This window comes from Cavia porcellus, unplaced genomic scaffold (genome assembly GCF_034190915.1).
Source record: "Cavia porcellus strain 051 isolate PalLab524CR breed Dunkin Hartley unplaced genomic scaffold, mCavPor4.1 scaffold_25, whole genome shotgun sequence".
Lineage (NCBI taxonomy): Eukaryota > Metazoa > Chordata > Mammalia > Rodentia > Caviidae > Cavia > Cavia porcellus.
In genome coordinates this window covers 49,141,985-49,164,883 of record NW_026947508.1, presented here as the reverse complement: position 1 = coordinate 49,164,883, position 22,899 = coordinate 49,141,985, and the positions used below count along the sequence as shown (strand labels likewise).

Sequence of the window (22,899 nt, the reverse complement as noted above, 5' to 3'; positions counted from 1 at the left end):
TTTGTGAATGGCAGTAACTTCAACCAGTCACAGTCAACGTACCTTGCCTTGTCCCCACCCCGCGAGCCGTTCTCATTTCCTTATAGGTGGCGCCCACTGAACGCGCTCACCTTTCCCGGGGGCGGGGATGGAGAGGATTGTGGAGGAGTCTCACGTGAGGGAAGTTTGCGAACTTTAGGTGAGTGGTCGCGGCAGGACCAAGGGCTGGACGACAAGAGCGCCGCAGTTCATAGCTAAGCTCCAGACTGCTTCATGGCTAACAGGGTAGTGCACTTGTGTAAGACCCCAGTTCCTTTCACTGTGAAAAGAAAGTAGTATAGGGGCTGGGGATTTAGCTCAGCGGCATAAGCGCCTGCCTTGCAAGCGCGAGATCGTGAGTTCGATCTCCGGTACCGATAAAAAAAAAAAAGAAGAAAAAAGTAGTACGGTGCCTAAGCTAACGTCCCAGCGCAGCGCCCAGCGCGTAATCGGTGCTTAGTGATTTCCTCACGGATCTCTTCTCCCCGCTGCGGGTGCTTTTATGGTGAATACCACATGCAACGCGTAGAGCTTAGAGTTTTAGTAGGATACGTGGACAGCACGCAGGCCGACAACGAAAACAGTACATCCTATTGCTTCTCTCTGGATACTTTTCTCTAGATTAACGCTGTCATATTGTATCTTTTCCCTTTTGATTTAGTTTAATGACTCCCCGTGATTGCAGAGGTTTCTGTTTCTCTTCTGTGTCCCGGGCACCTAGAACAGTGTCTGGCGTATGGTCAATGGATGTTCAATAAACGAATGCAAAACAAAAGAGTGGTAGAGAATAACAAGGGGGAGGTTCAGGGATGCCCTTGAGGGAAGCTGTCAGCCAAGGTCTGGAGATTGGGAGAAGCAACCAGACAGAGTTGACATTTGTCAGAATGTGACTTGATGGCACCTGGTAGACTTAAAAAGCAGAGGTGGAAAGGGAGCGTGGATCATATCTTTAAAATGCATAGCTAATGTGGCCAACTTCTCCACCGGTGTCTAAAAGAGTAGAGATTATTAAAACATGGAAAAGTACATTTAAGGTAGACTGATAAGACTAACTCTTACACTATTTAGCAGTTTACAGTTAACAGAACACTTTCCCTTTTCTCCCTTTAACCCCCAGGACCACACAAAGTAAGAAATGGGCATAAAGAGGGGACTGGACCTCACTCATAATCCATACCTGGTACGTAGCACACAATTCAAATGGGCTGGATCGCAGGCACACCATGCTGGTTGCTGGGCTCTATGAGCAGGGCCTGCCTGACCCTGTTTCCCTCTGTTGTCTCTCAGAATCTGTTCCTGTGCCTGGCTCTCAGATCATATTAGTCTAGAAGTTTCTCTTTTGTATTTTGTTCATTTGTTTTGTGGTGCTAGAGATCAAACCGAAGGCCTCTCACATGCTAGCCAAATGCTTGGCCTCAGAGCCACATCTGCAGCCCTCCCAGACCACATCTGTAAAACGAATGAACTGGAGCCTTCCGTATGCCAGGCTGGGCTCAGTTTTGGAAAATACTGAAAGAGTAAGACACCGTCCTCGCCTACATCAGGATCCCAGCCTACTGAACTTTTCTGAAGTCATAGAGTTCCTGTGTAGTAGAACCAGGTTTCCTAAAGCCAAAAACTTTTCTCTACTATGAAAAGATTTATTTTGTATAGAGAAACCAGTAGTAGTAAGTGTAAGTACATCCCACCCAGATAGTAGAGTCTGTGGTTGACCTGTTGTTGCCCCAGTCATGCACAGAGCCTGGCACCAGCACTCCTTGGGGAGAAGGTGAGCAAGAGAGGAGTCAACAGCATAACTCCCATGTCTTCCTTCTCCCACACCAGCAAGGCAGGACGGACCTGGGCCTGAGGCCTCACAGAGCCTGACCTGCGCTGGGAAGAACACACAGTTGTCCCACCCAGGCTGCCCAAGCCCCGCTGACAATGGCTGAGAGGGAGAAGGAAGATGCTGAGGAAGCCTGGCTGCAGCTGCGGCCTGTGGAGCCCTTGCCGTCCCAGTGCTGCGGCAGCGGCTGCTCACCTTGCGTGTTTGACCTCTATCACCGAGACCTGGCAAGGTGGGAGGCAGCCCACGCCAGCAACGACAGGAGCCTGCTGAGCGGGAAGCAGCCACAGGTGAGCAGGCTGCTTTTCAAACTAGAGGGCCACGGGGGCAGCCTTTACCTGGTCTGGGTGCCAGAGAAACAAATGTCTCTACCGGAAGCAGGTACTCTGGGAACAAAGTCCAGGCCTGAAACACTCTGTGGTTGTAGTCAAAGTCTCTTAACCTAGTTATGCCTTAATGTCTTCATCTGTAAAAGGGGGGTAAACATTTGTGATGTATGACATAAACCTGGATTTATTTCACTTAACAAATACCTGCTGAGTATCCATGTTATACCAGGCCCTCTGAGCTCTTGAAGAGTTAGGAGTGAACCAGACAGACATGGTCTTTGCCCCGTGGAACAGATGAGCTAATAGTGCATACTAGTTTAGTGGAGCACACTGTTGTTATTTCTTCCTCTTTATCCCGACTGATTTTTTTCTTCCCTTTCTGAACTCCAAGGGATTTTATCATCTGGACCAAGCAATGTAAGCCTTAATTATAATGTTTAAAAGAGGGTTCAGAATTTCAGTTACAGATGTCTAACACTGGAGAGTTCAACTCCATGTTCTACAATTTGGGAAACTGAGACCCATTCCAACATTGTGCACAGGTCAAATTTTGAATCTGTCCCTATGCTGGCCTCCTGCGTCCAAGTGGAGATGCCACAGTCCTTGTCTCCTTTGGCCACTGTGGAGTAGAGACCTTCCTGTTACTGCCTCTGTTCACGCAGCTTGGCCCCATTGTTACTTTTTGGCTGTCACAGTTTGACCTGAACTGCCCCAAAATGTAGTTCTTTTTATCCATGTGATTCCTAAGCTATAGATCATATAGATTTTAGATTCTGAACAAATGCAGTTAAAAAAACTCCAAAGCATGACTATTTCGGTTCCAGTTCAGTGTCTCCTTAGAGTTCTGCCTTTGGGCCTCTGCCAATAACTGGGGAGCCCTGTGATTTTTGTTCTCACTGCTTTCACCTTTATGTAGTTCACTCCACCACTGCTTGGTGACTCTGCTCAAATCTTGCTCTCTGTGCGTGTGTGTGTGTTTGTGTGTTTTGCTAGGAATTGAACCCAGGGTCTCACAAATGTTAGGCAAGCACTCTTGCACGGAGGCACATCTCCTGGTCTTCTTCCTGATTCTCCACAGCATCAGACGCCTTCTAGATGTCCTTGTTTGCATGTGCCTTGTCCATATCTTCTTGTTAAAATGGAAGTTTTATAAGAGAAAGAGTCTCTGGCTTATTCTTCTCTCCTCAGCGTCTTGGTATTGCTTTTAATAACCACTAAATGAGTAAACAGTTCTGCCAAGTATCACATTCTGTGTCCTAGGTGCAAAGAAGTTGATGATAAAGGTGCCGGGATTGCTGGGGATGTAGCTCAGTGGTGCAGCACCTGCCTGATTCCCAGTATCAAAAAAAGAAAAAGATGCCAGAGTTACAACCCTAAAAACTCAGTGCAGGGGCAGGGGATGCAGCTCAGTGACAAAGTTCCTGCCTTGAATACACAAGACCCTGGGTTCAAGCCTCAGCAACACATGCGCACACAAACCTCTGCGCATAGAAGGAGGATGAAAACCACAAAAGATGTGTGCTAAGCCCCTGTTCACATATTTTTGTGTCATTTAGTTGGCTAAACTTCAGTCTTCTCATCTGAATAATGTGGCTGTTAATACTTGGTAAGTTATTACAAGGATTTCGTAAGATAAATATGTAAAGCCTCTGACGTATAATAGGGGGTCAGTAAAAAGTAGATGTTTTCTACCTATTGTGACAAATAGTTAAATGATTCTTATAAATCTTATAGAATATTTAATAATTTTAATAAATAATCAAAAACGATTTGATATTTTGATAGCCGTTTATACTTTATAAAATGTTTTTCTATTATCTCATCTGCCCCTTAGGATAACTCCATACATTTATCAGGAGCAAATAGCCCTTTTTTGTAGATGAGGAAACTGAAACCTAGACGATCAGGTGACCACGTGAGACTGCGCAGGTGGGCAGCAGTTCAGCTGGGGTGACCTGGTGCTCCTAGTGCAGTGCTCTTGGTCGCTGTGGCAGCTGTGACAGGTGTCTGGGTGCTCTGGCTGCTGATGAACAGGTCACCTCAGCCTACACGAGATGGCGAGTGTGGTACAGGAACTGATATAGTGGAGGCAAAGTTTCTGTGGGCTTTGTGACACTTGGCCCTGCCGTGGGTAACTAGGGTTTCGTCTTACTTTTCTCGTTGCTGAGACAAACCACCCAATACCAAAACGTAAAGGAGGAAAGGTCTGTGTCAGTGTGTAGAGGCTTCAGTCTGGAGTCCGCTGGCTCCAAGCCAGGGTGGTGCAGCAGAGGGGCGACATGGAGGAGAAACTGCGTGGCGGGCGGATGGCAGCCAGCAGCGAAGTCACAGCAGCCAGGCCTGCCTTTGTATTTTGTCCATGTACCTGCCCTTTGGGAGATGCCACCCATACCCAGGGTAGGGCACCCCCAATCCCAGCATCATGCACCCTAAAGCCAGCTACCTCTGAAGAGCTCCGTCCATGACCAAATGAGGCTTTGGAGGAACATCAGACACAGCTGTAACAGGGCTCCAGAGTTGGTACCCCGGCTTGACCTGACAAGGGACTCCTGTGCATGTGGCATTTTATGGAGGAGCACTTGATGAGTTATGGCATTCAGAGAAGGCCTGTGCAGGAGTCCTCAGGAGGGATGGAATGATACCGTCAGTGGACTGAGACTCATAAATGGGAGTCCCTGCTTACTTTGGCCATGTAAGCTGCTACTGCTCAGCCTCAGTGTCCTCATATAAAATAAGGGTATTGGACTTGATCACCTTAAAAGGCCCATCGGTTTCTCAGCTGTGCCGATCTGAAGCTGAACACATTGGCAGGGCACGCAGGTGTTTCACACAGTGGAGGTGTGTTCTGGGGGGAGAGCTCATCCTGAGTGGCGAGGGCCCAGTGGTAGGGCAGCAGGTGTGCTTGAAGGAGGGAGAAAAGTCAGGCATCAGACGTAGGAGAGACAGAATGAGGCTTGAAGTTCATCCACTGGGCCCTGGAATGTAGGTCAAAAGGCCCATGCTTGATTCTGGGGCTCCGGGGAGCATTCTGGGATCAGAGGCTGCAGTCTGTCACACACAGAAGGCCTCCCAGGTGAGAGCTGTCAGGAAAGTGATGCCATGCACCCTGGAGCTCAGCCTCTACCTCCGGTCTTTCCCTTTGCAGAGCTGCCCCTCCAAGCTGAACCCGGAGAACTTCTTGGCCTTCCGCATCAGTGCTTTGGACAAAGTCACCAATGACACCTACCATGTCCGGTTTGCTCTGCCTGGGAACAGCCAGCTTGGCCTGCGGCCCGGGCAGCACCTCATCCTACGGTATATCAGGCCGGGGGGACTGGAGCCCTGCCACCCTGCTTTGCCCTTGACTAGCTGAGTGATCCAGAAAACTTGCTTGACCTCCCTTCAGGCTCCTATTTTTCATCTTCAGAATAGAAACAGTCAGTCACATGTGACCCCGAGGGTTTGCGGGATGGAGCTAGGTGGTACATTTTCAAGACAAACAAGCCCTTTATTAGCACTTACCAAGCAAGGCACAGCACACGCACATATATCCATGAGCTAGTGTGAGCCTCAAAGTCCTGTGAGCCAGGGCCCATTATCATGCGTCAGAGGAACCTGAAATCAGAGGAGTTTGCAAATGTACCCAAGGTCACACAGTTAGGAGGTGGTAGAGCCAGAATTTGAGGGCAGGCCCTCTGGCTCCAGAGCCTGTGGTTTTAACCTAGTCTGATTAGGACCAGTTGATAGAAAGGATACTGTCACTGAGAACAACAAACTTGGCCAAGATCATCTACCTGCCTTGGAGCCAGGATTCGGACCCATACAGCGTTGGCTCCTGCCATGCCTCCGAGGTTCCCCCTGGCCTGCCCCAGTGTTCTGCTTCACTCCTGGTGCCACCCCTCTGCTTCCCAGGAGTGGAGCCTGCAGGACGTCCAGGCAGAGCACCTGCCAGGCACTCGGTTCCATGGGAGTCAGCGGCATAGAACCTGCTGGCACTGAGGAGCATGCATGTATGAAAAGAGTAAACGCCAAAACACTGGGGTTCGTAGGATTGGCAAGAGGAGGTGCCAGTGAAGGAGATGGCAGGAACAGCCAGAAACAGTATGGGACCAGGCGAGGCTGGCCACTTGCCTCACAGTGGCCCCAGGTCCTCGTGGCCAGCTCCTTCTGGCCTGTGCCAAAACTGGGAATTCTTAAATTTCACTGTTCCAGGGGCGAGAAGAGCCACGGAGTGGGTTGCAGCCCCATTATGAACTAGGGATGCCCGGAACTCCTGCTTCCACATGACATCCTGTCTACCACCCTCTGTACCACACTGGTAACGTTCGCAGCAGGCATACATCTGGCCATGTAGCTCCCCATTTGTCTACCTTCTAGAACACGCCGTCCCACCAGGTCCCTCCTCCCCCACAACCCTGCTCTCAGCCTGACGGTTCCCCACCAGTTCCCGAGCTGTGGCACACCAGGGCGAGGCCTGCTCACTGTGCACCCGAGTGAAGCTGGTTTTCCTGCTCAGGCCTGAGGAGAGGAGGTGATGGGCGCTCCCAGGCCAAGCAGTAGCCAGGAGCCCGGCTCAAAGACGCAGGGAAGTTCTGGCTGTGCGAAGAACCCTCCTCATGACTCTAGATTCTGCGTTTGTGCTGCACTTTGAGTAAAATAAGATCATGTGTATAATATGCATGATGGGTAGTGGGCACTCGAAGCACGTGGCCCTGGCCATTACTGACCTGACCCACCATGGCCAATGCGTGGAGGGGATTCATACAGGAGATGGGGCGGCCCTCCAGGTCTGCTTCTCCGGGAACGTGGCAGCGAGTGTCGTTTTTCTCTTTACCACTCTAGAGTTGAGATCAGGAAAACCCCCAAGATTGTCAGTTTACCTTCTGGTTTTTTTCGTTTGTTTGTTTTGCTAGGTTTTGGTTTTGGGGTTTTTTTTTTTTTTTTTTTTTTTTGGTTTTTTTCTGTGCCGGGGCAAAACCCAGGGCCTCTCTCACCATGTGAGCCCTCTGAGCCAGAGCCTCAGTCCCAGCGGTACATTTGGGCAGCACCTTCTCCTGTCGTTCCAGTGGGGCCGCACAATCCGGACAAGCTGTTTCTGCTTTGCAGTGGGAACTGCTGAGACATTAAAGGGCCTGTTGGGTCTCAAGCATTGTGAGCCAGTGCTCTTCTGCAGCACCTCACCTGCCCCTCAGGGATGTCCTCTAGCAATGACTAGACTTCACTGGTACTTTCTCCAGCCTGACAGAGGAAGTGCTGAAGGAGGGTTTGTTGAATGACTAGCTGACCACTGCCTGACAGACTGCTTCTCTTGCTTAGGGGGACAGTGGAAGACTTAGAAATTCAGAGAGCCTATACTCCCATCAGCCCTCCCAGTGCAGAAGGATACTTTGAAGTTCTGATTAAGGTGAGTTGGCACTTGTGGAGGCTGCTGTCTGATGCACTGGGCCAGTGCCTCCCTCACGAGCTCTTTTAGGATGGCGCAGTTCCTACCTGGATTTGGAGGGAGGAGGCTGGCTTGAGGAATAACAGGGCAGGGGAAGGGTAGGGCGCCTATTCCCAGGAGGTTTTACCTGCTAGACAGGAAGCTTCAGGCTAGGCCAGGGAGGAGGATGAGCACCTGCACCTTGTGTGTGCTGGGTGCTGTAGACCAGAGGTGAGTCAGACACTATGCCTGCCCTGTAAGAACCCAGCCAGGACAATGACTGGATGTAGATGACACAGCATGGTAGGCACTGTGACTGGAGGCTCAGCCCGGCTCAGGGGGCTCAGCGGGGAGTGTGAGCAAGGTACCTGGGCCTCCTGGCAGAGCTGTGTGTGGAAGGGCTAGGAGGAAGCTTGGAGGCTGCTACCTGCATAGACAGTGGCAAGAGGCATCATTCAGGGAGGTCAGTCTCCTCCCCAGAGGCGAAGGTGAGGCCGAGGGGCAGTGTGCACTTAGGCGGACACGGAGGGCCTCGCAGAGGGAGCTGTCATGACCCCCCCTCTCGGGGAGGTGGGCAGGGCGCTTGAGTCGGGACCGATTGGTGGTGGCAGAGGATGGCGTTGCAGGCTGAAGGGATGGACACGGGGGTGACGCAGAGCAGGTCTGGGAACTGTACTAACCCCAGTGCAGGAGGGGGGACTGGCTGTAGGGCAGCGGCGGCGGCAGTGCGCTTAAGCAAAATCAGTTGGGTACAGAATGCCTCCGAGAGCCGAGGCCTGGGTGGCACGTGTCAGAAGTCACAGAGGCCCGTGACTTGCAGAAGGTAGTTAAGTCAGGTATTTCGAACTACTGGTGCACTAATGCTTTTATTTACAGAAACAGCAGTTTGCTGTGGGTCAGCCTAAGACTGTGCTTTCCCCAGTGCAGTCCTAGGCAGCAGGAGTACAGGAGGAGAGCTCCGCATCACACCGTCCCCTACGAGACGTGCATCGCATTGTCACCCTGGCCCTTGACTCAGAGCCCAGCACTGTGCCCGGGCACTGTGCCCGGCCCCTGCCTCCCCCGCTGCCCGCACAGCATGAGTGTTTATTCCTTTACACGGTGGATGGGATCCTTCTGCACACTGATGTTTGTCTGGGAGATTCCGAAAATCCTCTCCAAATGGCCTGCTTCCCATGCTGCTTGTCTGGGTGCTTTCGCCGAGAGGATAAGCCTGGAGACGGTTCTCCGGAGCAGCTGGAGCCTGCCCAGCTGCAAGGCTGCTCTGCTTCTTCATTTGCACGAAGCCTCATTATCCCTAAGCTGCTGGTGGGAAGAGCTGAAAATGCCTTTGCAAACTGGGAAAGTGGCAGGGCGTGTGGGCTTCCTTCCTGACTAAAGGAGAGAGGGCTCCTGCTTCCTAGAGACCTGCTGGCCACCGAGGAGTGCTCCAGGCTCTTTGTTCTCACTGTCTTGTTTCAACCTCAAAACCACAAGTAGCTCTCATTATCCCCATTTAACAGATGGAAAAACTGAGCTCAGGGGACCCTTCAGCAGTGCAATCCCTGGTGGGAGGACAGAAGTTACTGGATAGTCACTGTAGTTCACTACGGTGCTGAGCATTTGCTGCAGGGAGACACTGTGTCTGTCAGGGCCACAGCGGAACCCTTCCCTTCTTGTGGTGGTGTCTGTGCTATGGAACTTATGGCCATGGCTGGCTGTGCCTCCTCCAGCCTGGGGCTAGAAAGCAGAGTGCCCGGACATACACTGCTTCCAGCAAGGCAGGAACAAGGCTGTGCCCTTGGAGTTGTGCCTTCACACACACACACACGAAGATAGTGCCATAGAACTCCAGGATGGTATTACAGGTGGCTGTGGATGCTCAAAAGCAATTCTAAGACCTACTAATTTGTTTTGAAGTAGGATCTTGCTACGTAGTTCAGGCTGGCTTTGAACTTACTTTGTAGCCCAGGCTGGCCTTGAATTTGTGATGATCCTCCTGCCTCAGCCTCTCAAGTGCTGGGATTACAGTGCTGTGCTCTGCTGTCCTGCCGAAGCCTACTCTTTCCTTCATTCCAAACACCTGTCTCCAGTGCTTCCCCTTCCCACAGCCCTCCAGGCAGGGCTGTCCTAACCTTGAGTGTGCTGCTTCAATGCTCAGAGGCTGTTCCTATCCCCAGGGAACGCCATCCTGCCCATCCTTCGTGGTCCAGCTCAAACCTTCCTCTTCTGGGACCTCACCCTCCTCCGGGCTTTATCCTGCTCACAAAGTGCTAGGTGGTCTCTCCTTTGTGTGTGTCTGAGACATAGGTGTGGGCAGGACCTGGATCTGTATTAAAGGGCTCATTCATCCATCTGCTCAGGTGTTAAGTGTTTTCCAGGTTTCAGACAACGGCTTCTTTCATGCAGCTGTTTGCCCCACAGTCCCAGCATGGCACCAGGCACCCAGGCAGTGCCATGTGCTTGTCCCCACTGAGGAACACCCTTCTCCAGCCAAGGGATGGCATAGGATAGTGCAGAGATTGCAGAGGGTGGCCTGCAGACTGCACCTGGCACACAAAGGCAGTACTCAGTTTTAACCTGCAATGTTCTTACATTCTTTTGAATTTCTGACATTTAAAAATGAGATTTTATTGTTTCCTAGTGTAACAAGCTGAAAAAAATAGGTATATGTATATGTATATAAAAAACAGTTAAGATAGTTATACTGATTTCTCTAAGTTCCCTGAAGAGAAAGATTTGTGCTGGTATTGTCGGACAGTGGAACACAGATGTCTGTGGTCTGAGTGAATGATTCGGGGATGACAGTGTGCAATGTGTGTACCATTGTTGCCTCTTGATTGACATATTTTAAAATTTTATTGTCTTCTTCTTCTTCCCCTCTTCCTCCTCTTCCTGTTCCTTCTCTTCTTCCTTACTCCTCCTCTTCTCTTTCTTCCTTCCTTCTTTCTTTTTTATCTTTGAATAAAAAAAATGAAACAAAGAGAGAGAGAGATTTTATTTTAGGAGGGATTACAGGAGGCTGAGGCAGGAGGATCACTGTGAGCCCGGCCGGGCTACATAGTGAGTGCTAGGCCAGACTGAACTGTATAGCGAGAACCTGTCTCAAAAAAAGCAGGAGAAAAAAAGGTGTGGAGGAGATTTTAAATAAAAATATAGACTTCCTGCCTCTCCTAGAAAATTAGAAAGAAGGTCTGGTAGCATCACCCTCTCAAAGTAAGGAGAGGATCCCACAGAGTGGCTCCCACTTGGCAGAGGATCCCCCACTAGTGTGTCACTGTTCCCGCCTCCCTGCTGCCCCCCAACCCTGCCCCAGGTGTGTGCTGCCATTAGTCACTGCCTGGTTCTTCACAGGGCTCCTTCGCAGAGACCTGCAGGCCCAGGGGCTCCAGAGCTCTGGCGAGGGCCTCAGTCCTGTGGGTCTGCAACCCAGCCTGGCTGTTCACCGTGTGTGGGAGTTTCTGGCTCATCTGAAACTTGGTGGGACGATACCAGCCCACAGGACGCAGAGGAGGATCACCTGGGGTCACACTGTGAGCCCTCAGCGGCAGGAGAGTGCCCACTCGAGGCTTGTGCATGTGTTTGTTGGCAGCACGTGCGGGTCCCGCTGAGCTCCCTCTCTGTGTGCTTCCAGTGCTACAAGACAGGGCTGATGTCCCAGTATGTCGAGTCCTGGAGAGCTGGAGACACAGCTTTCTGGAGAGGACCTTTCGGAGACTTCTTCTATAAACCAAACCAGGTCAGTGCCAGCTCCCTAAATGGCGAGAGGTCCCCACCTTTTCGGCAGGGCTGTGGCTGACATGTTTTAGGCCATGGAATCTGCCTCTACCGATCCCGAGGATGAAGCCAATCCCAAGAGGACCCTTGGGACTGGACGGGGCAGAGATGGAACAGGCACCAGAAGAGCTGTCTGCCACATCCCAGGACTATCCGTGGCTGCCCGTTGCTTAGGAAACCAGGCTTGTGCACTGGTGCTTGGGACCACAGTACCTGTGGCGCTCAGATACTGCTCCAGCTGCACATCCCACTCACAACAGTAAATGCAGCTCTGGCTGCTGTCGGAGGCGCCCCTGTTTCCCGGCTCAGAAGGCCCCTGCTGCCCTCATCCTCCTGGCATGGGCAAATCCTTCCAGTAACTTCCTCAGAAAGGATTTCTCCTTCGCTTTGCATCCCTAATGGGAAGCAGTTTGGCGGCATGTACCAGAAGTCTTTAAATCCTTTGACCCAGCAATTCACTTCTGGAAGTCTGTCATACAGAAAGAATCCAAAATCCCAAGTCCTTGGTGCACCATGGCACCTGTGTTTGAAGTAGCACACACTAGAGACAACTGAAGATCCAGCAGCAGGGGGAACAGGTAGACGGGGTATTAGCCTGGATTTTAAATTTCTATTTCCAATTGTTTTCTGTGGTTTCCTAGGCTGTACAGCCAAGCGGCAACTTCCACATACAAAACTTGAGTATTTAACAAGTTTGTAAACTGACTGTGCAAAATACATGAAAGAAAATGCAATGAGATGTTAGCAGCTCTAGATGGTACAAATCTAGGTGATTTTTTCCTTCCTTACACTTTCCAAGTTATCTGCAGTGAACACCTATTGCCTTTATAATTAGGAAAGCAAAGCAAAGCAAAAAACGGTGAATCATGCTCGCCCCTCCGTTCTTTTTGTTTAATTTTCCAACAGTTTTTGTTTGTTTCTTTCCTTATTGCAAATGCAGCACATGTTCATTGCTGCCGTCCCCCCATCTGATACAGAGGAGCAAAAAGAAAACACCCCCAGGCCCTCTCCCAGACACACCCTGCTGTGCATTCTTCCAAGTCCTCTGCTCTGCCTGAGTATTTGCAAACACATACACACCTGAGATGTGTGTATAAGAAAATTGTCAGGCCTGGGGGTGTGGCTCAGAGGTAGAGCTCTTGTCCAGCACCCAGGAGGCCTTGGATTCAACCCCAGCACAGCAAGGATGTCAAGTCACACAGGTGGAATAGCCGGAATAGCTTGGCTTGTTTTGGCTTTTTTTTTTAAGCTTAGTTTAGTTTAGTTTAGTTAGTTTAGTTTTGTTTTGTTATGTTTTGTTTTGTTTTGATGTAAGATCTCCCTGTGTAGTTCAGGATGGCCTCAAATTTGGGGCAGTCTTGCTGCCTCTGCCTCCAAAGCCACGAGTGCATTTTAACTCAGTGGCCCTACCCTGTCCCCCAGGGCTTTGAGGGCAGGCATAGAAATTGTTCCTATTTCCTCCTGGCCTGCAGCAGATGCTGGATGAGCATCTTGGCCACCTTTTCGAGGGAGCTTCCTGATGCCTTATGGCTATTGCTTGGTGTCTACAGAGCACTCAAAAGCCCGGATTTCTCATGTAGAGGTGTGGAGGGCCAGAGGGAAGAGAACAGGGATGGTCCAATTGGCCAGTGACCCTTTGGCCAGGGCTTGACCGTGTTGCCAACCCACTTGCTCCTCTGCAGTGGCCTGACAGCTGCCTCTAGGGCTGGCACCCAGGCATGGGCCAGGGGTGAGCCAGATGACCCAGACGCCTGCTGGAGGAGACAGGCATATGGACACGCGGCTGCAGCATGCCATTGCTGTACCAAGGGAGTCCCGGGAGCTTCAGGGACACCGGAAGTAGCCCCATGGGGATGAGAGGAAGGCAGAAGCCCTGGAGGGAGGCTCTGGTTTAGGAGGGAAGAAACCTAGCAGGATCCAACCTTGGCTTGTTGTCCTCCCAGCAGTCATGACAGCTCTGTTCTAGAACAGGTGCTGTTACAGGAAAGTGTCAGTATTTCCCTTTTTTTAACCAGCAAACAAACAAGTTTGGATGTTGAAAGAACCTGCCCACATCACATAGCTGGGGGTTCTTTACACAGAGGCCCAACCTTCACAGTGAGGGGACACAATGCCTCTGCATGCATCAGACAGCCTTTAGGGCACTGACCTGAAAAGTCTCACTCTTTAGGAGGCCCTGAGGATTGCAGGTGATGGTGCTGGCCCTCACCACTATTGCATGGCTCTTTACCTCGTTTCTTCCAACCAAAAGAGAGCAGGCTAAGAAGGTCCAAGATGGGCTCTGAAGCTGCAGGGATGGAGGAGGCAGCCTGATGGCAGCGATGGAAGGGAGCTGGGGTGGGCGGGCTTTAGTGGGAGCAGATTTCAGCTGTTTGAGGTGGGCAGACCCCACAAGGGCAGCCGGCCAGGCACTGAGGAGCAGGCCACTTGGGCCTCGCCAGCAGAAGGTGGAAGGAGGCCCTGCAGGCTGCACTGCTAGGCTCCCTTTTGACCTCTAGGCTCCATAATCTCTGTTCCACAGACCTCACTGCCCTCCACCAGGACGCTTCTTGGGAGAGGGGAGAGGAGCCGACCAGGTGGGGCACCCTTTTAGAAAGACAGTGCTGGCCGTTCAAGAAAGCCCAGAAAGAGCAGCACAGCATGTGGGGGGGTGGGTGAGAGCCCCACTCTCCCTGTCTTTCTCCTCCCCAGTATGGTGAGCTCCTCATGCTGGCTGCGGGCACGGGCCTGGCGCCCATGGTGCCCATCCTGCAGAGCATCACAGACAATGCAGAGGACGAGACCTTCGTCACCCTCGTTTGCTGCTTCAAGACCTTTGACAGCATCTACCTGAAAACATTTCTGCAGGAGCAGGCCCGTTTTTGGAACGTCCGCATCTTCTTCATACTTAGCCAGGTGAGCACAGGGTGGCACCTTTCTTCCCTGGGAACCTGCAGTCCCCTCAAACCCATCCCATGGGCTGTACTAGGCCCTGACCCTAAAGGAGCACCTGCCCTGCACCTGGCTGAAGCCAGGTGTTGCCTTCCTTGCCTGCCTCCCTTACCTTCTGCTTTATCAGTCTTAGGGCTGGGGCCTGCCTACTATCGGCAGCCCCTTGAGACTAGGAGCACAAGTCCCTGCCAACACTTGCTCCTCGGTGCTCAGCATTGCACCTGCTGAGACAGCAGGCACTGCTCCAGGTGACTTCGTGTAGTAGGGTGCCTGCCACCTCACTGTGTCCCTCCGTGGCAGGACAGCTGCTGTCAGGCTCACCAGGCTGCAGGTTCTCTGGGTGGAAGCCCCCTGCCTGGGCTGTGGCCTGGGGTCTCTTCACATCTTGTCTTAAGCCCAGCTCTGGTCACTGTCCTGTGGTCTGTAGCTCAACTTCTCCCTGAGCTCTGTGGGTTGGGGACTTAGTGCGGGGCGGGGCTGCCTCTCTCCTCCTCATTACTCAGGGTTAGGCTTCTTGCCCTGTGCTGTGGACACTTCTCTTGTCCATTTCCTCCTGTAGGCAGTTTGAAATAACCCCTGACGATTTGCTGATTCTCACCATTGTGGCTGGGAAACTTGGTTTTCTTCTCTAGTGCAGGAGTTCCTGGGTTCCGTAGAAGCCAGGGTCTGCCCGAACATCAAGAGAGGCGTGCGTGTCGACAGGGCAGCAGCAGGAAGTGCCCAGGGCAGGGTGTAGGGCCAGGCTGCCTTCACCCGAGGGACGAGGTGAAAGAAGGCTCTGAGGCCCACGCCAGCCCCTGCCTCAGGGCCAGCCAGCTGCTAGCCAGCACCTTTTCCTGTGCTGTCCCCAAGCACATGTCATGTGCTAGAGACTCTCCCAGCCCTCTGGACACTCCCCCGTGTTAGGGCAGAGGCCTGCAGTTGGCAAGGGCTTCCCTGCAGGGGACTGTATGTGCATTAACTCATTCAATCCCACTGCTTTCATGAGGTTTGTACCTCCGTTGTGCCCCTCTGATTTGGAAACTGAGACCCAGAATGATTTAGACTCCAGGTCCCTGGCAGCATCACAGCCACCACCCAAGGCTGAAGGTGAACTTTTAACACACACCTTGGCACCAAGTGCAAATGCCACCTGGCCTATGAGCCTCCCTCTGGCCATCAGAGTCCTGGACATCCTCTAGTGCTTTGTGGTATCTATCCTGACAAGCATGACATCTGAGGGGGACCACTGGGATTCATACCCAGCCTACCACCTGCTAGCTGTGTGACTCTGCCAGGGACCTGGGGTCATGCAGGTGGGTGGGTGGGTGGGTGTCAGGGCCAGGTAGGTAAAGGGCAGTAACCCATTTATCCTCTCTGGAGCCAGGAGGCCTCGTCCCCTGCCTGGCCCCCAGTAGCAAACCTCAGGGGATCCCCTCTTCTGGCCACTTCCTGTCTGCTCTTCATCACATCGCTGCCCCCCTCCAGAGCCTGCCCCACTGCTCTCCCTGGCTGCCGTGACTTCAGTCACTGTCTCTGGGGGTGCAGGTGAGCTGTGCGTATGCTACCCTGGCCAAGGGCTGTTCCCCCTTCTTCCCCTGGAAGCTGTCCCAGAGCCCCGGGGCTGGTGCTGGCACTTCTGCTGCCACCAACCCCAGCTCTCGTCCTACACAACACGTTCACAAGGCCCCTCCCCACCTGAGCGACCGCCGGACTGGCCCATGCAGTCAGGATGGCATCTGCCACTGCCAACTGGTCTGAGGGACTCTGGCAGTGGAAAGGGAGGTAAGACCTTATCAGAGAGGTCGGAAGAGCAGAAAGGACTGCCTGTCAGCAGCAGAGGGCCTGTGGGTCAGACCAGTCCTGGGAGGTAGGCTGCCGCACACACACATCAGACCAGAGACCTCCACGGGTGGCGCCCTCAATGTGGTTTACTGGACATGGCTTTCCACAGCCTATACCCACATCCTATCACTCAGAGAAGCAGGCACTTAGCTGGGAGGTGGGGCTAGTATTTCTGCTCTGGTACCCCGCCCCCCGTCTGTGCCCTTATTCCGGGCCCCATCAGCTGGCCTTTGGAGGTATGCAGAGTCATGTCTTGCTCTGGGCTTGTCCTGATTCCTTTTCTCTCAGTTGCTAAGACAAAATACCCAACACCAAAGTGAAGAAAAGAAAGTTTTATTTAGCTCACAGTTTGAGGAAGTTTCGGTCCAGAATCAGCTGACTCCAAGGCAGGGTGGTGTGGTGAGAGGCAACAGTGCAAGATGGCAGAAGACAGAAAAAGCAGCAACAGCAAAAAAGGGGATGAACAAGCCTCTTTTCCTACCTTCTGCTGTGAGCAGGCCGCCCACCCTAGGGCGAGTATAGCACTCAGACCATCTCTACGCCCTCTTGCACAGGCTGAGAATGTTTACAAAGGACCCTGGTTCCCTGAGTCTCTGAAACTTCTAAACTTCTCAGGTTGGCAGTGTATCAGCAGGGCTGATTTCCTTATTGGTGAGGTCATTACATCGTTTCTTCTCTTCTTGAAAGTTCTCCTAGCTGCATGTGATAGGGCTCACCTGGAATCCTAGCACTGGAGCTCAAGGCCAGCCCGAAACAGAGAAACCATCTCAAAAAAAAAAAAAAAAAAAAAAAAAACAAAAACCAAAGACTTTAAACTACATATTCTTAATGATTTGTACTTTTTATATACATATTTTATACTTCAATAAAATGTTTACTTAAAAAAAATGGAACAGGGACCTTGACTTTGGGACGCCAGGAGAAAAGGCCAAAGAGGCCTAAAGAAGAGGCGCCTCCTCCCCGGGGCCTCCTGCATCCCTGTAGGGCTTGCTTGGCTGCTCTCCTGAGGGACAGAGCCTGCTAGTGGCGCCTGCTCCCTGGGACCTGTGTTCCATGCAGCCCCGGAGAGGCCAGAGCCTCGTGTTTGAGCAGCCACTGTGTCCTCATTGCTTAGCCCAGTGCCAAATGAGTCCTCAAGAAATACCCACCAGGTGGCTGTGTCAGTTCATTGAAACCTTAGAACAGATTAACATGAAGTGCTCCCCACGTGATGGTGACAGCCTTGAAGGACTTCTGGGGAGCCCTCTGTGAAGCAGACTTCCACCTGATACCAGGTGTAGCAGCTTCTGGGAGGCAGCAAGAAGTGGGGAGACTTGAGTCCTGGGCCTGCCGCTGCCCCTCCTGTGCCCAGGAAGCCCTCATCCTCCCTGAGCCTCATCTGTGAGTAGCTGTTGTGAGGATGATGAAGAGAAGTCTCATTCGTGTTTGGGCTTGGTGAAGGTTGGCTTCCCACCCTCCCTGCCTCAGTTTCCTCATGTGGCAGAGAAAAGCCAAACCCTTTGTGAACCCCAAGAAGCCCTCCACAGTCACCCCTGCTCTTTCTTGTCTTCTCAGGAGAACTCTCTAGAACAGCTTCCCTGGAGTTACCAAGAGAAGACCCGCTTTGGCCGCCTGGGCCTGGGCCTGATAAAAGAACTGGTTGGCTGCTGTCGGAGAAAGCCATTTGCATTGGTCTGCGGCTCGCCCGAGTTTACCAAAGACATGGCCAAGTGCTTGCTGTGTGCAGGCCTGGCCAAGGACTCCTGCTTCTTCTTTTAGCCCTGGCCTCCCTTCCAGGAGCCCTGCGCAAGGGTCTGGTACAGGGCCACAGGAAGGACCTCAGACTAGAGTCAAGGGTCCAGGCCTGGCCCGCTGAAAACTCGCTGGGTGACGTTGGGCAAGTGTCCTCACCTCTTGGAATTTCCACAGGGCCAAGTGCCCCGTGAGGTTGGTCATCCTCTCCTAGCATCCAGTCTGCCAGGGAGACAGAAGGGAGCATGTGACCTGGGAGGCGGAGGACTCCTCTGAGGAAGCCGAGGGCCAGCTGAGCCCAGCGGGCAAGGGCCAAGAGGAGCTCGTCTGGCCCCTCTGATCAGAGGTGTTCGGGGCTCCAGCTGTGTGCTCAGCTCTGGCTCAGATTAAGTGCTCCCAGGTGTTTAGGCAGCAACACCAGGAGAGGCCGGCGCTCTTCGGAGAACAGTCACATCCAGAGCTTCAGGGCCATGAACCCGACATGCTGAAGGCCTTGCATTCTGTGACTTTGTTGTGTTCCCAGAGCACGGTGTTACCCTAGATTACCCTGTGCTGGCCCCAGCCTTTCCCAGCTTTGTGCTCAGTCTCCTTCCCTGCCTCAGGAGCCCCAGCCCAGAAGCCGTTCCCAGCGATAGAAGAGGCCAGTGCCCCTCCCTTGTCTGGCAGGCAGCTGGCTCAGCCTGAGCCTTCAGCTCAGTGCCCGGGAGACAGTTGCTATGGAGATCTAAAGATAGAGCAGGAGTCAGAGACCTGGGCTCCTCTCTCTGCTCTGCCCACTGAGTGACTGCCGATCAGGTCCACCTCGCCCTCACTGCCCACCCAGTCCCTGGGCAGCAGTTAGAGAGTTCAGTTTGCCGCAGCCTGGGCTCCAGTGTGCTGTCCTAGCACAGGGATGGCCATGAGCCATCCCAGACCTGGAAAAAACAGCAACAGAGGCTTAGAATCAGGGAACCGTAGGACCTACGAGTTAGGCTGTGTATGGTCCCAGGACTGCAGTCCTCATATCAAAGCTGGAAGTTCAGGATGCCTGGAAGCATCCAGCCTAACAGCTTGGCCATGTAAATGGGAAGACTGAGGCCCAGCAAAGCTAAACGACTTGCTGAGGTGAAACAGCGTGGAGTGCCGCCAAGCCCCCTTACTTCAGTGTCGTACCCCTGCACTGCTGTTTTTTATACCGAGCTCCATAGGGCACTAGGGCCCTTGGCACATATGGCAGCAGAATTGATGGCCAGGGGTCCCCAGGCCCTACTTAGCTAGAGCAGCTCTGTTTTTATCCAGTGTATGTGTTGGGGCTTGAAGTAGTTTCTGTTTGTCAGGATTTTCCTGTCCTGCCCAAAAGTTACATCGAGTTGGGCACTCACAGTCATGAGAAGCAGCTGGGGTGGTGCAGAGGTCTCAAATTGTTTACAAGAGAGATTCCTTGTCAGCGAGGTGTGGGAGCTAAGGGCTGTGCCCTCTAAGAATCACACACATGAACATACTAAAATTCAGAAAGACCAGCAGCCAAGAAACTTCTCATTTGTTTAACCCAAAGGTTTTCAAGCTGCTTCTTGTGGCTCAGTGGTCAGTGTCCTGTGGGTCTCAAAGGCTCTTTGCAGCATGATGAGTAGGAAAGGCTCTGAGTCAGCGCTCTGAGCAGGGACTGTGATCTCCTGCCAGGCCTCGTCCTCCCCTTCTCCCGTCCCTCCACCAGTGTGTCCATTGATTGTGCTCATGCACCTGGGCACCTGTCATGAGCTGACATGGAAGCATCAGCAAGTGAGACACACACAGCCTTTCCGTGGGAAGCTTCAGCCAGGGAAAAGGCAGGCATTAGATGTGCAAGCTAGGAGAGGGAGGCCCAGGGACACAGCATGGCCACTGGGAAGTGAGGTTTCAAAAGCAGTATTCACACTCATCACTAGGAGTGTAAGTGGTGCATAAAGAATGGAGGGTCAGACACTTCTTACATGGGCCTTTGTTCCACTTTTTGATATTTGATGTTCAGAGAGCAGAAAAGATCAGCCCTTTCTTGTCCTCTCATGGGTTCACCCTCCTATCCTCTCCCCCCATGTAGGGTTTATGTAGTCTGCCTGTGGGTGTGATCCCTTATCCTGGGACATTGGTGAGGGCCCTGGCAGGTGGTCCTTGTCACCTGGACATTTGAGCTCTAGTGACTTGAGTGTTGTCTTGGTTACTTTTCTCTCATTGCTGAGACAAAATACCCAACACCCAAAGTTAAGGAAGGAAAGGTTTATTTAGCTCATAGTTTGTGGAGGTTTCAGTCCATAATCAGGTGGCTCCAAGGCAAAATGGCACATGACAGAGGGCAACAGCTCATGGTGGCAAAAACAGCACAAGCAGCAAGAGCAAAAAGGAGGAGCATGAGAAAAGACGCCGTCCCTTATGTAAAGGCACACCCAGTTGGGTGTTGCTCTCACACCCATCATCCCAGCATTGGGCCATGAGTCATTACAAACTAGAAGCCCACCCCCATAACCGCATGAGGCTCTGGGGGGACATCCAGACACAAACCATAACAGGGAAGCGAGCCCTCTAGAAGAAGAGCGGTTAGCATGTGCAAGCACAGGCCTCTTGGGACCGGGGCAAGTTCTCCTCACCTCCTGTTCCTCACTTCTCTCCTGACACAGCCCCCATGCAGGAGGTGTGCTGCTGATGGCTGATGGGTGCTGTGTGATGCTGTGGGAATGGGGCAGACTTTGGGCTTGTCCCAAAGACAGAAGGAGTTCAAAATGTCCATGGATCTGCAGCAGTCCCAGGCTTCCAATGACAGCACCTAGCAAAGGGGCTAGGGGACAGATCTGGGTAACCAAAGCCATGCCCACCTCAGTTCAGCCCGCAACACCTCACCGTCACCTTCACTGGTCTCCCAGCCCATCTCTTCCCTTTGTGCCCTCCTCTACACTGACCAGGCTGACCTTTACAGGTGGCAGAGCACCTGTCATCTATACTGAAGTACAGAATCTTCACAGATATTTGTGCCATTTTGGTTTTTGTGTTTGTTTTTTGAGACAGGTTCTTGCTAGGCAGTTCAGGCTTGCCTTGAATTCAGCATGTAGCCCAGGCTGGCCTCGAACTCATGGTGCTCCTCTCCTGCCTCAGCCTCCCCAGTGCTGGGATTATAGGTGTGTACCACCACCTCTGGCGTTTGTGCCATTTTATTGCCCAGATTTGTAGATGAAGAAACTAAGCTTTTAAGACATGAAGCAATGAGCCATGGTCATGTAGAAGGACACAAATTCTAACATTGTAAAGGTCATATGTAACACATGAGTGTCCCTGGAGATACATATAAAAATTTGTGCATTACTGTGCTGTTTGAAATAGCAAAAACTAAAACCTAGGCCGGGGATATAGCTCAGCAGCACAGCACCTGCCTGGTAATTGCAAGGTCATGAGTTTTGACTCCTGGTACCAAAAACACCGAACTAAAACCTATCAATATATCTATGAAAAATTACTTTTTTTTGGTACCAGGATTGAACTTCTGACCTCACGCTTGCCAAGCAGATGTTCGTACTGCTGAGCTTTATCCCTGGCATGACTTTTGTTTTTATGTTGCTAAGGATGGAATCCAGGGGTTTATGCATGCTAGGCACATGCTGTATCACTGAGCTACATGCCCAGCTATATATACTCATTAAAAACAGAAACATTTCCTTGTGTATATGTGTCTGCATGTGTGTATGCAAGTGTGCACACGTGTGGCGTGCTACTTATTTACCCTGGAGCCTCATGTGTGTGAAGCATGCTTTACCACTGAGCTACCCCACCCTGACCCCAACAAACAGGTACTCAGACAGGAGCTAAAATGAGTGAACTGGGTCTCCCTGTGCCAACATGGGCTATGTGGTACCAGCATCCTAAAGTCCCTCATAAGTACTGTTGTAGCTTGGCATAACTGATGCCATCATGTGCCCTGTATTTGACCCAGAAGAGTGAAAAATTACTCAGTATAAGTCCCATGAGAAAGGCAGAATGAGCTGCATCCACAAGAAAAAATTAACCTGCTCAACAAAGAAGCAGGGTGCAGGTATCAACCAAAATTAATTTAAGATTCTAGCTAAATTGTTTCCATCAGGATGTCTTGCTTTGTGGTTTTCTGCTTTAAATGCCCTGTAACCCTTCAGTTTGGGGCCACTTGGTTTGACTCTGAAACGGGTCTATGTGAGTGGTTGCTAGGCTCAGCTAATAAAATCCCAAAATTTATCAATTTGGCTGCTTGGATTCCTATATCGATTATAAACCCACATCAAGCACCTAGTGAGTACAGCCCCAAAATAATCCTCCAAGGAGGAGACACGTCAGATACCAGCAAGGATGGCCCCAAGGAATGAAGGGAAGGGGTGGGCTGGGGAGGGCTTTTGACCATATCTGCACCTGTAAAAATTTGAAATGAAACATTGCAAAAACTAGAATTCTGGTATATCTGGGTAGTGGGTTCCCTATTGTCTGCTATATATATTTTTTCTGTGCTTAATACAGTTATAAAATTAAGAACAGAAAAAAATTATCCATTGTCAAAGCTCTTCAGAAACTAGAGGTCTGAAAACATTCACTTCTCCCTGCCTCACAGTAGGCTGTGCTCTCTGTGTCCCCACAGTCTTCCATCAGTCATTTAGGACTCTTCCTGGGCACCTACTGTGTGCCAGGCCATCTTCTAAGTGTGGGCAGCCCAGCAGTAAAGAGTGACTCGTTCCCATAGTCAGCCCTGACAGCTCTTCCCTCTGCTTGGCCCACTTTTCCCCCCGCATCAACTCAAACAGAATGGCTTGTCAGACATCTCAGTGGTAGACACCTTCTCCTCCTCCTTCTCCTTCTCCTCCTTCTTCTTCTTTGCCCAGTGTCACCGCCACACAACAGACTGAGGCAGGAGGATCACTCGAGCCTAGAGTTTCACATTCAGCCTGGGCAGTATAGAGAGACCCTGACAGAAAGAGAGGAACGAAAGGAAGGAAAAGAAACCTTCCCTTACTATTTTCCCTGTGCTTTAGAAGATTCTGATCCCAAATTGCACGTATTAAAGCCATTATTAATTTATCTTCCATTTTTTATTAATCAAAGACATAGATAGCTGCCCCTCA

The 22,899-nt window shown here is 51.6% G+C and overlaps 1 protein-coding gene across 2 annotated transcripts; it reads left to right on the top strand.

The window, feature by feature from the left end:
• Window positions 1-57: 57 nt before the first annotated feature.
• On the top strand, window positions 58-22,024 carry LOC100734877 (NADH-cytochrome b5 reductase-like). Of its 2 annotated transcripts, none has more exons than XM_003464062.5 (8): window positions 58-178; window positions 1,136-1,198; window positions 1,843-2,133; window positions 5,318-5,466; window positions 7,468-7,555; window positions 11,187-11,291; window positions 14,021-14,224; window positions 17,639-22,024. In XM_003464062.5, the coding sequence occupies exons 3-8, from the start codon at window positions 1,942-1,944 to the stop codon at window positions 17,840-17,842; spliced, it is 942 nt and encodes a 313-aa protein (XP_003464110.1). In that variant the 5' UTR covers window positions 58-178; window positions 1,136-1,198; window positions 1,843-1,941; the 3' UTR covers window positions 17,843-22,024. The 2 variants fall into 2 exon arrangements, with proteins under 2 accessions (XP_003464110.1, XP_013001708.1); XM_013146254.3 differs by lacking the exon at window positions 58-178 and adding an exon at window positions 191-277.
• Window positions 22,025-22,899: the final 875 nt, after the last annotated feature.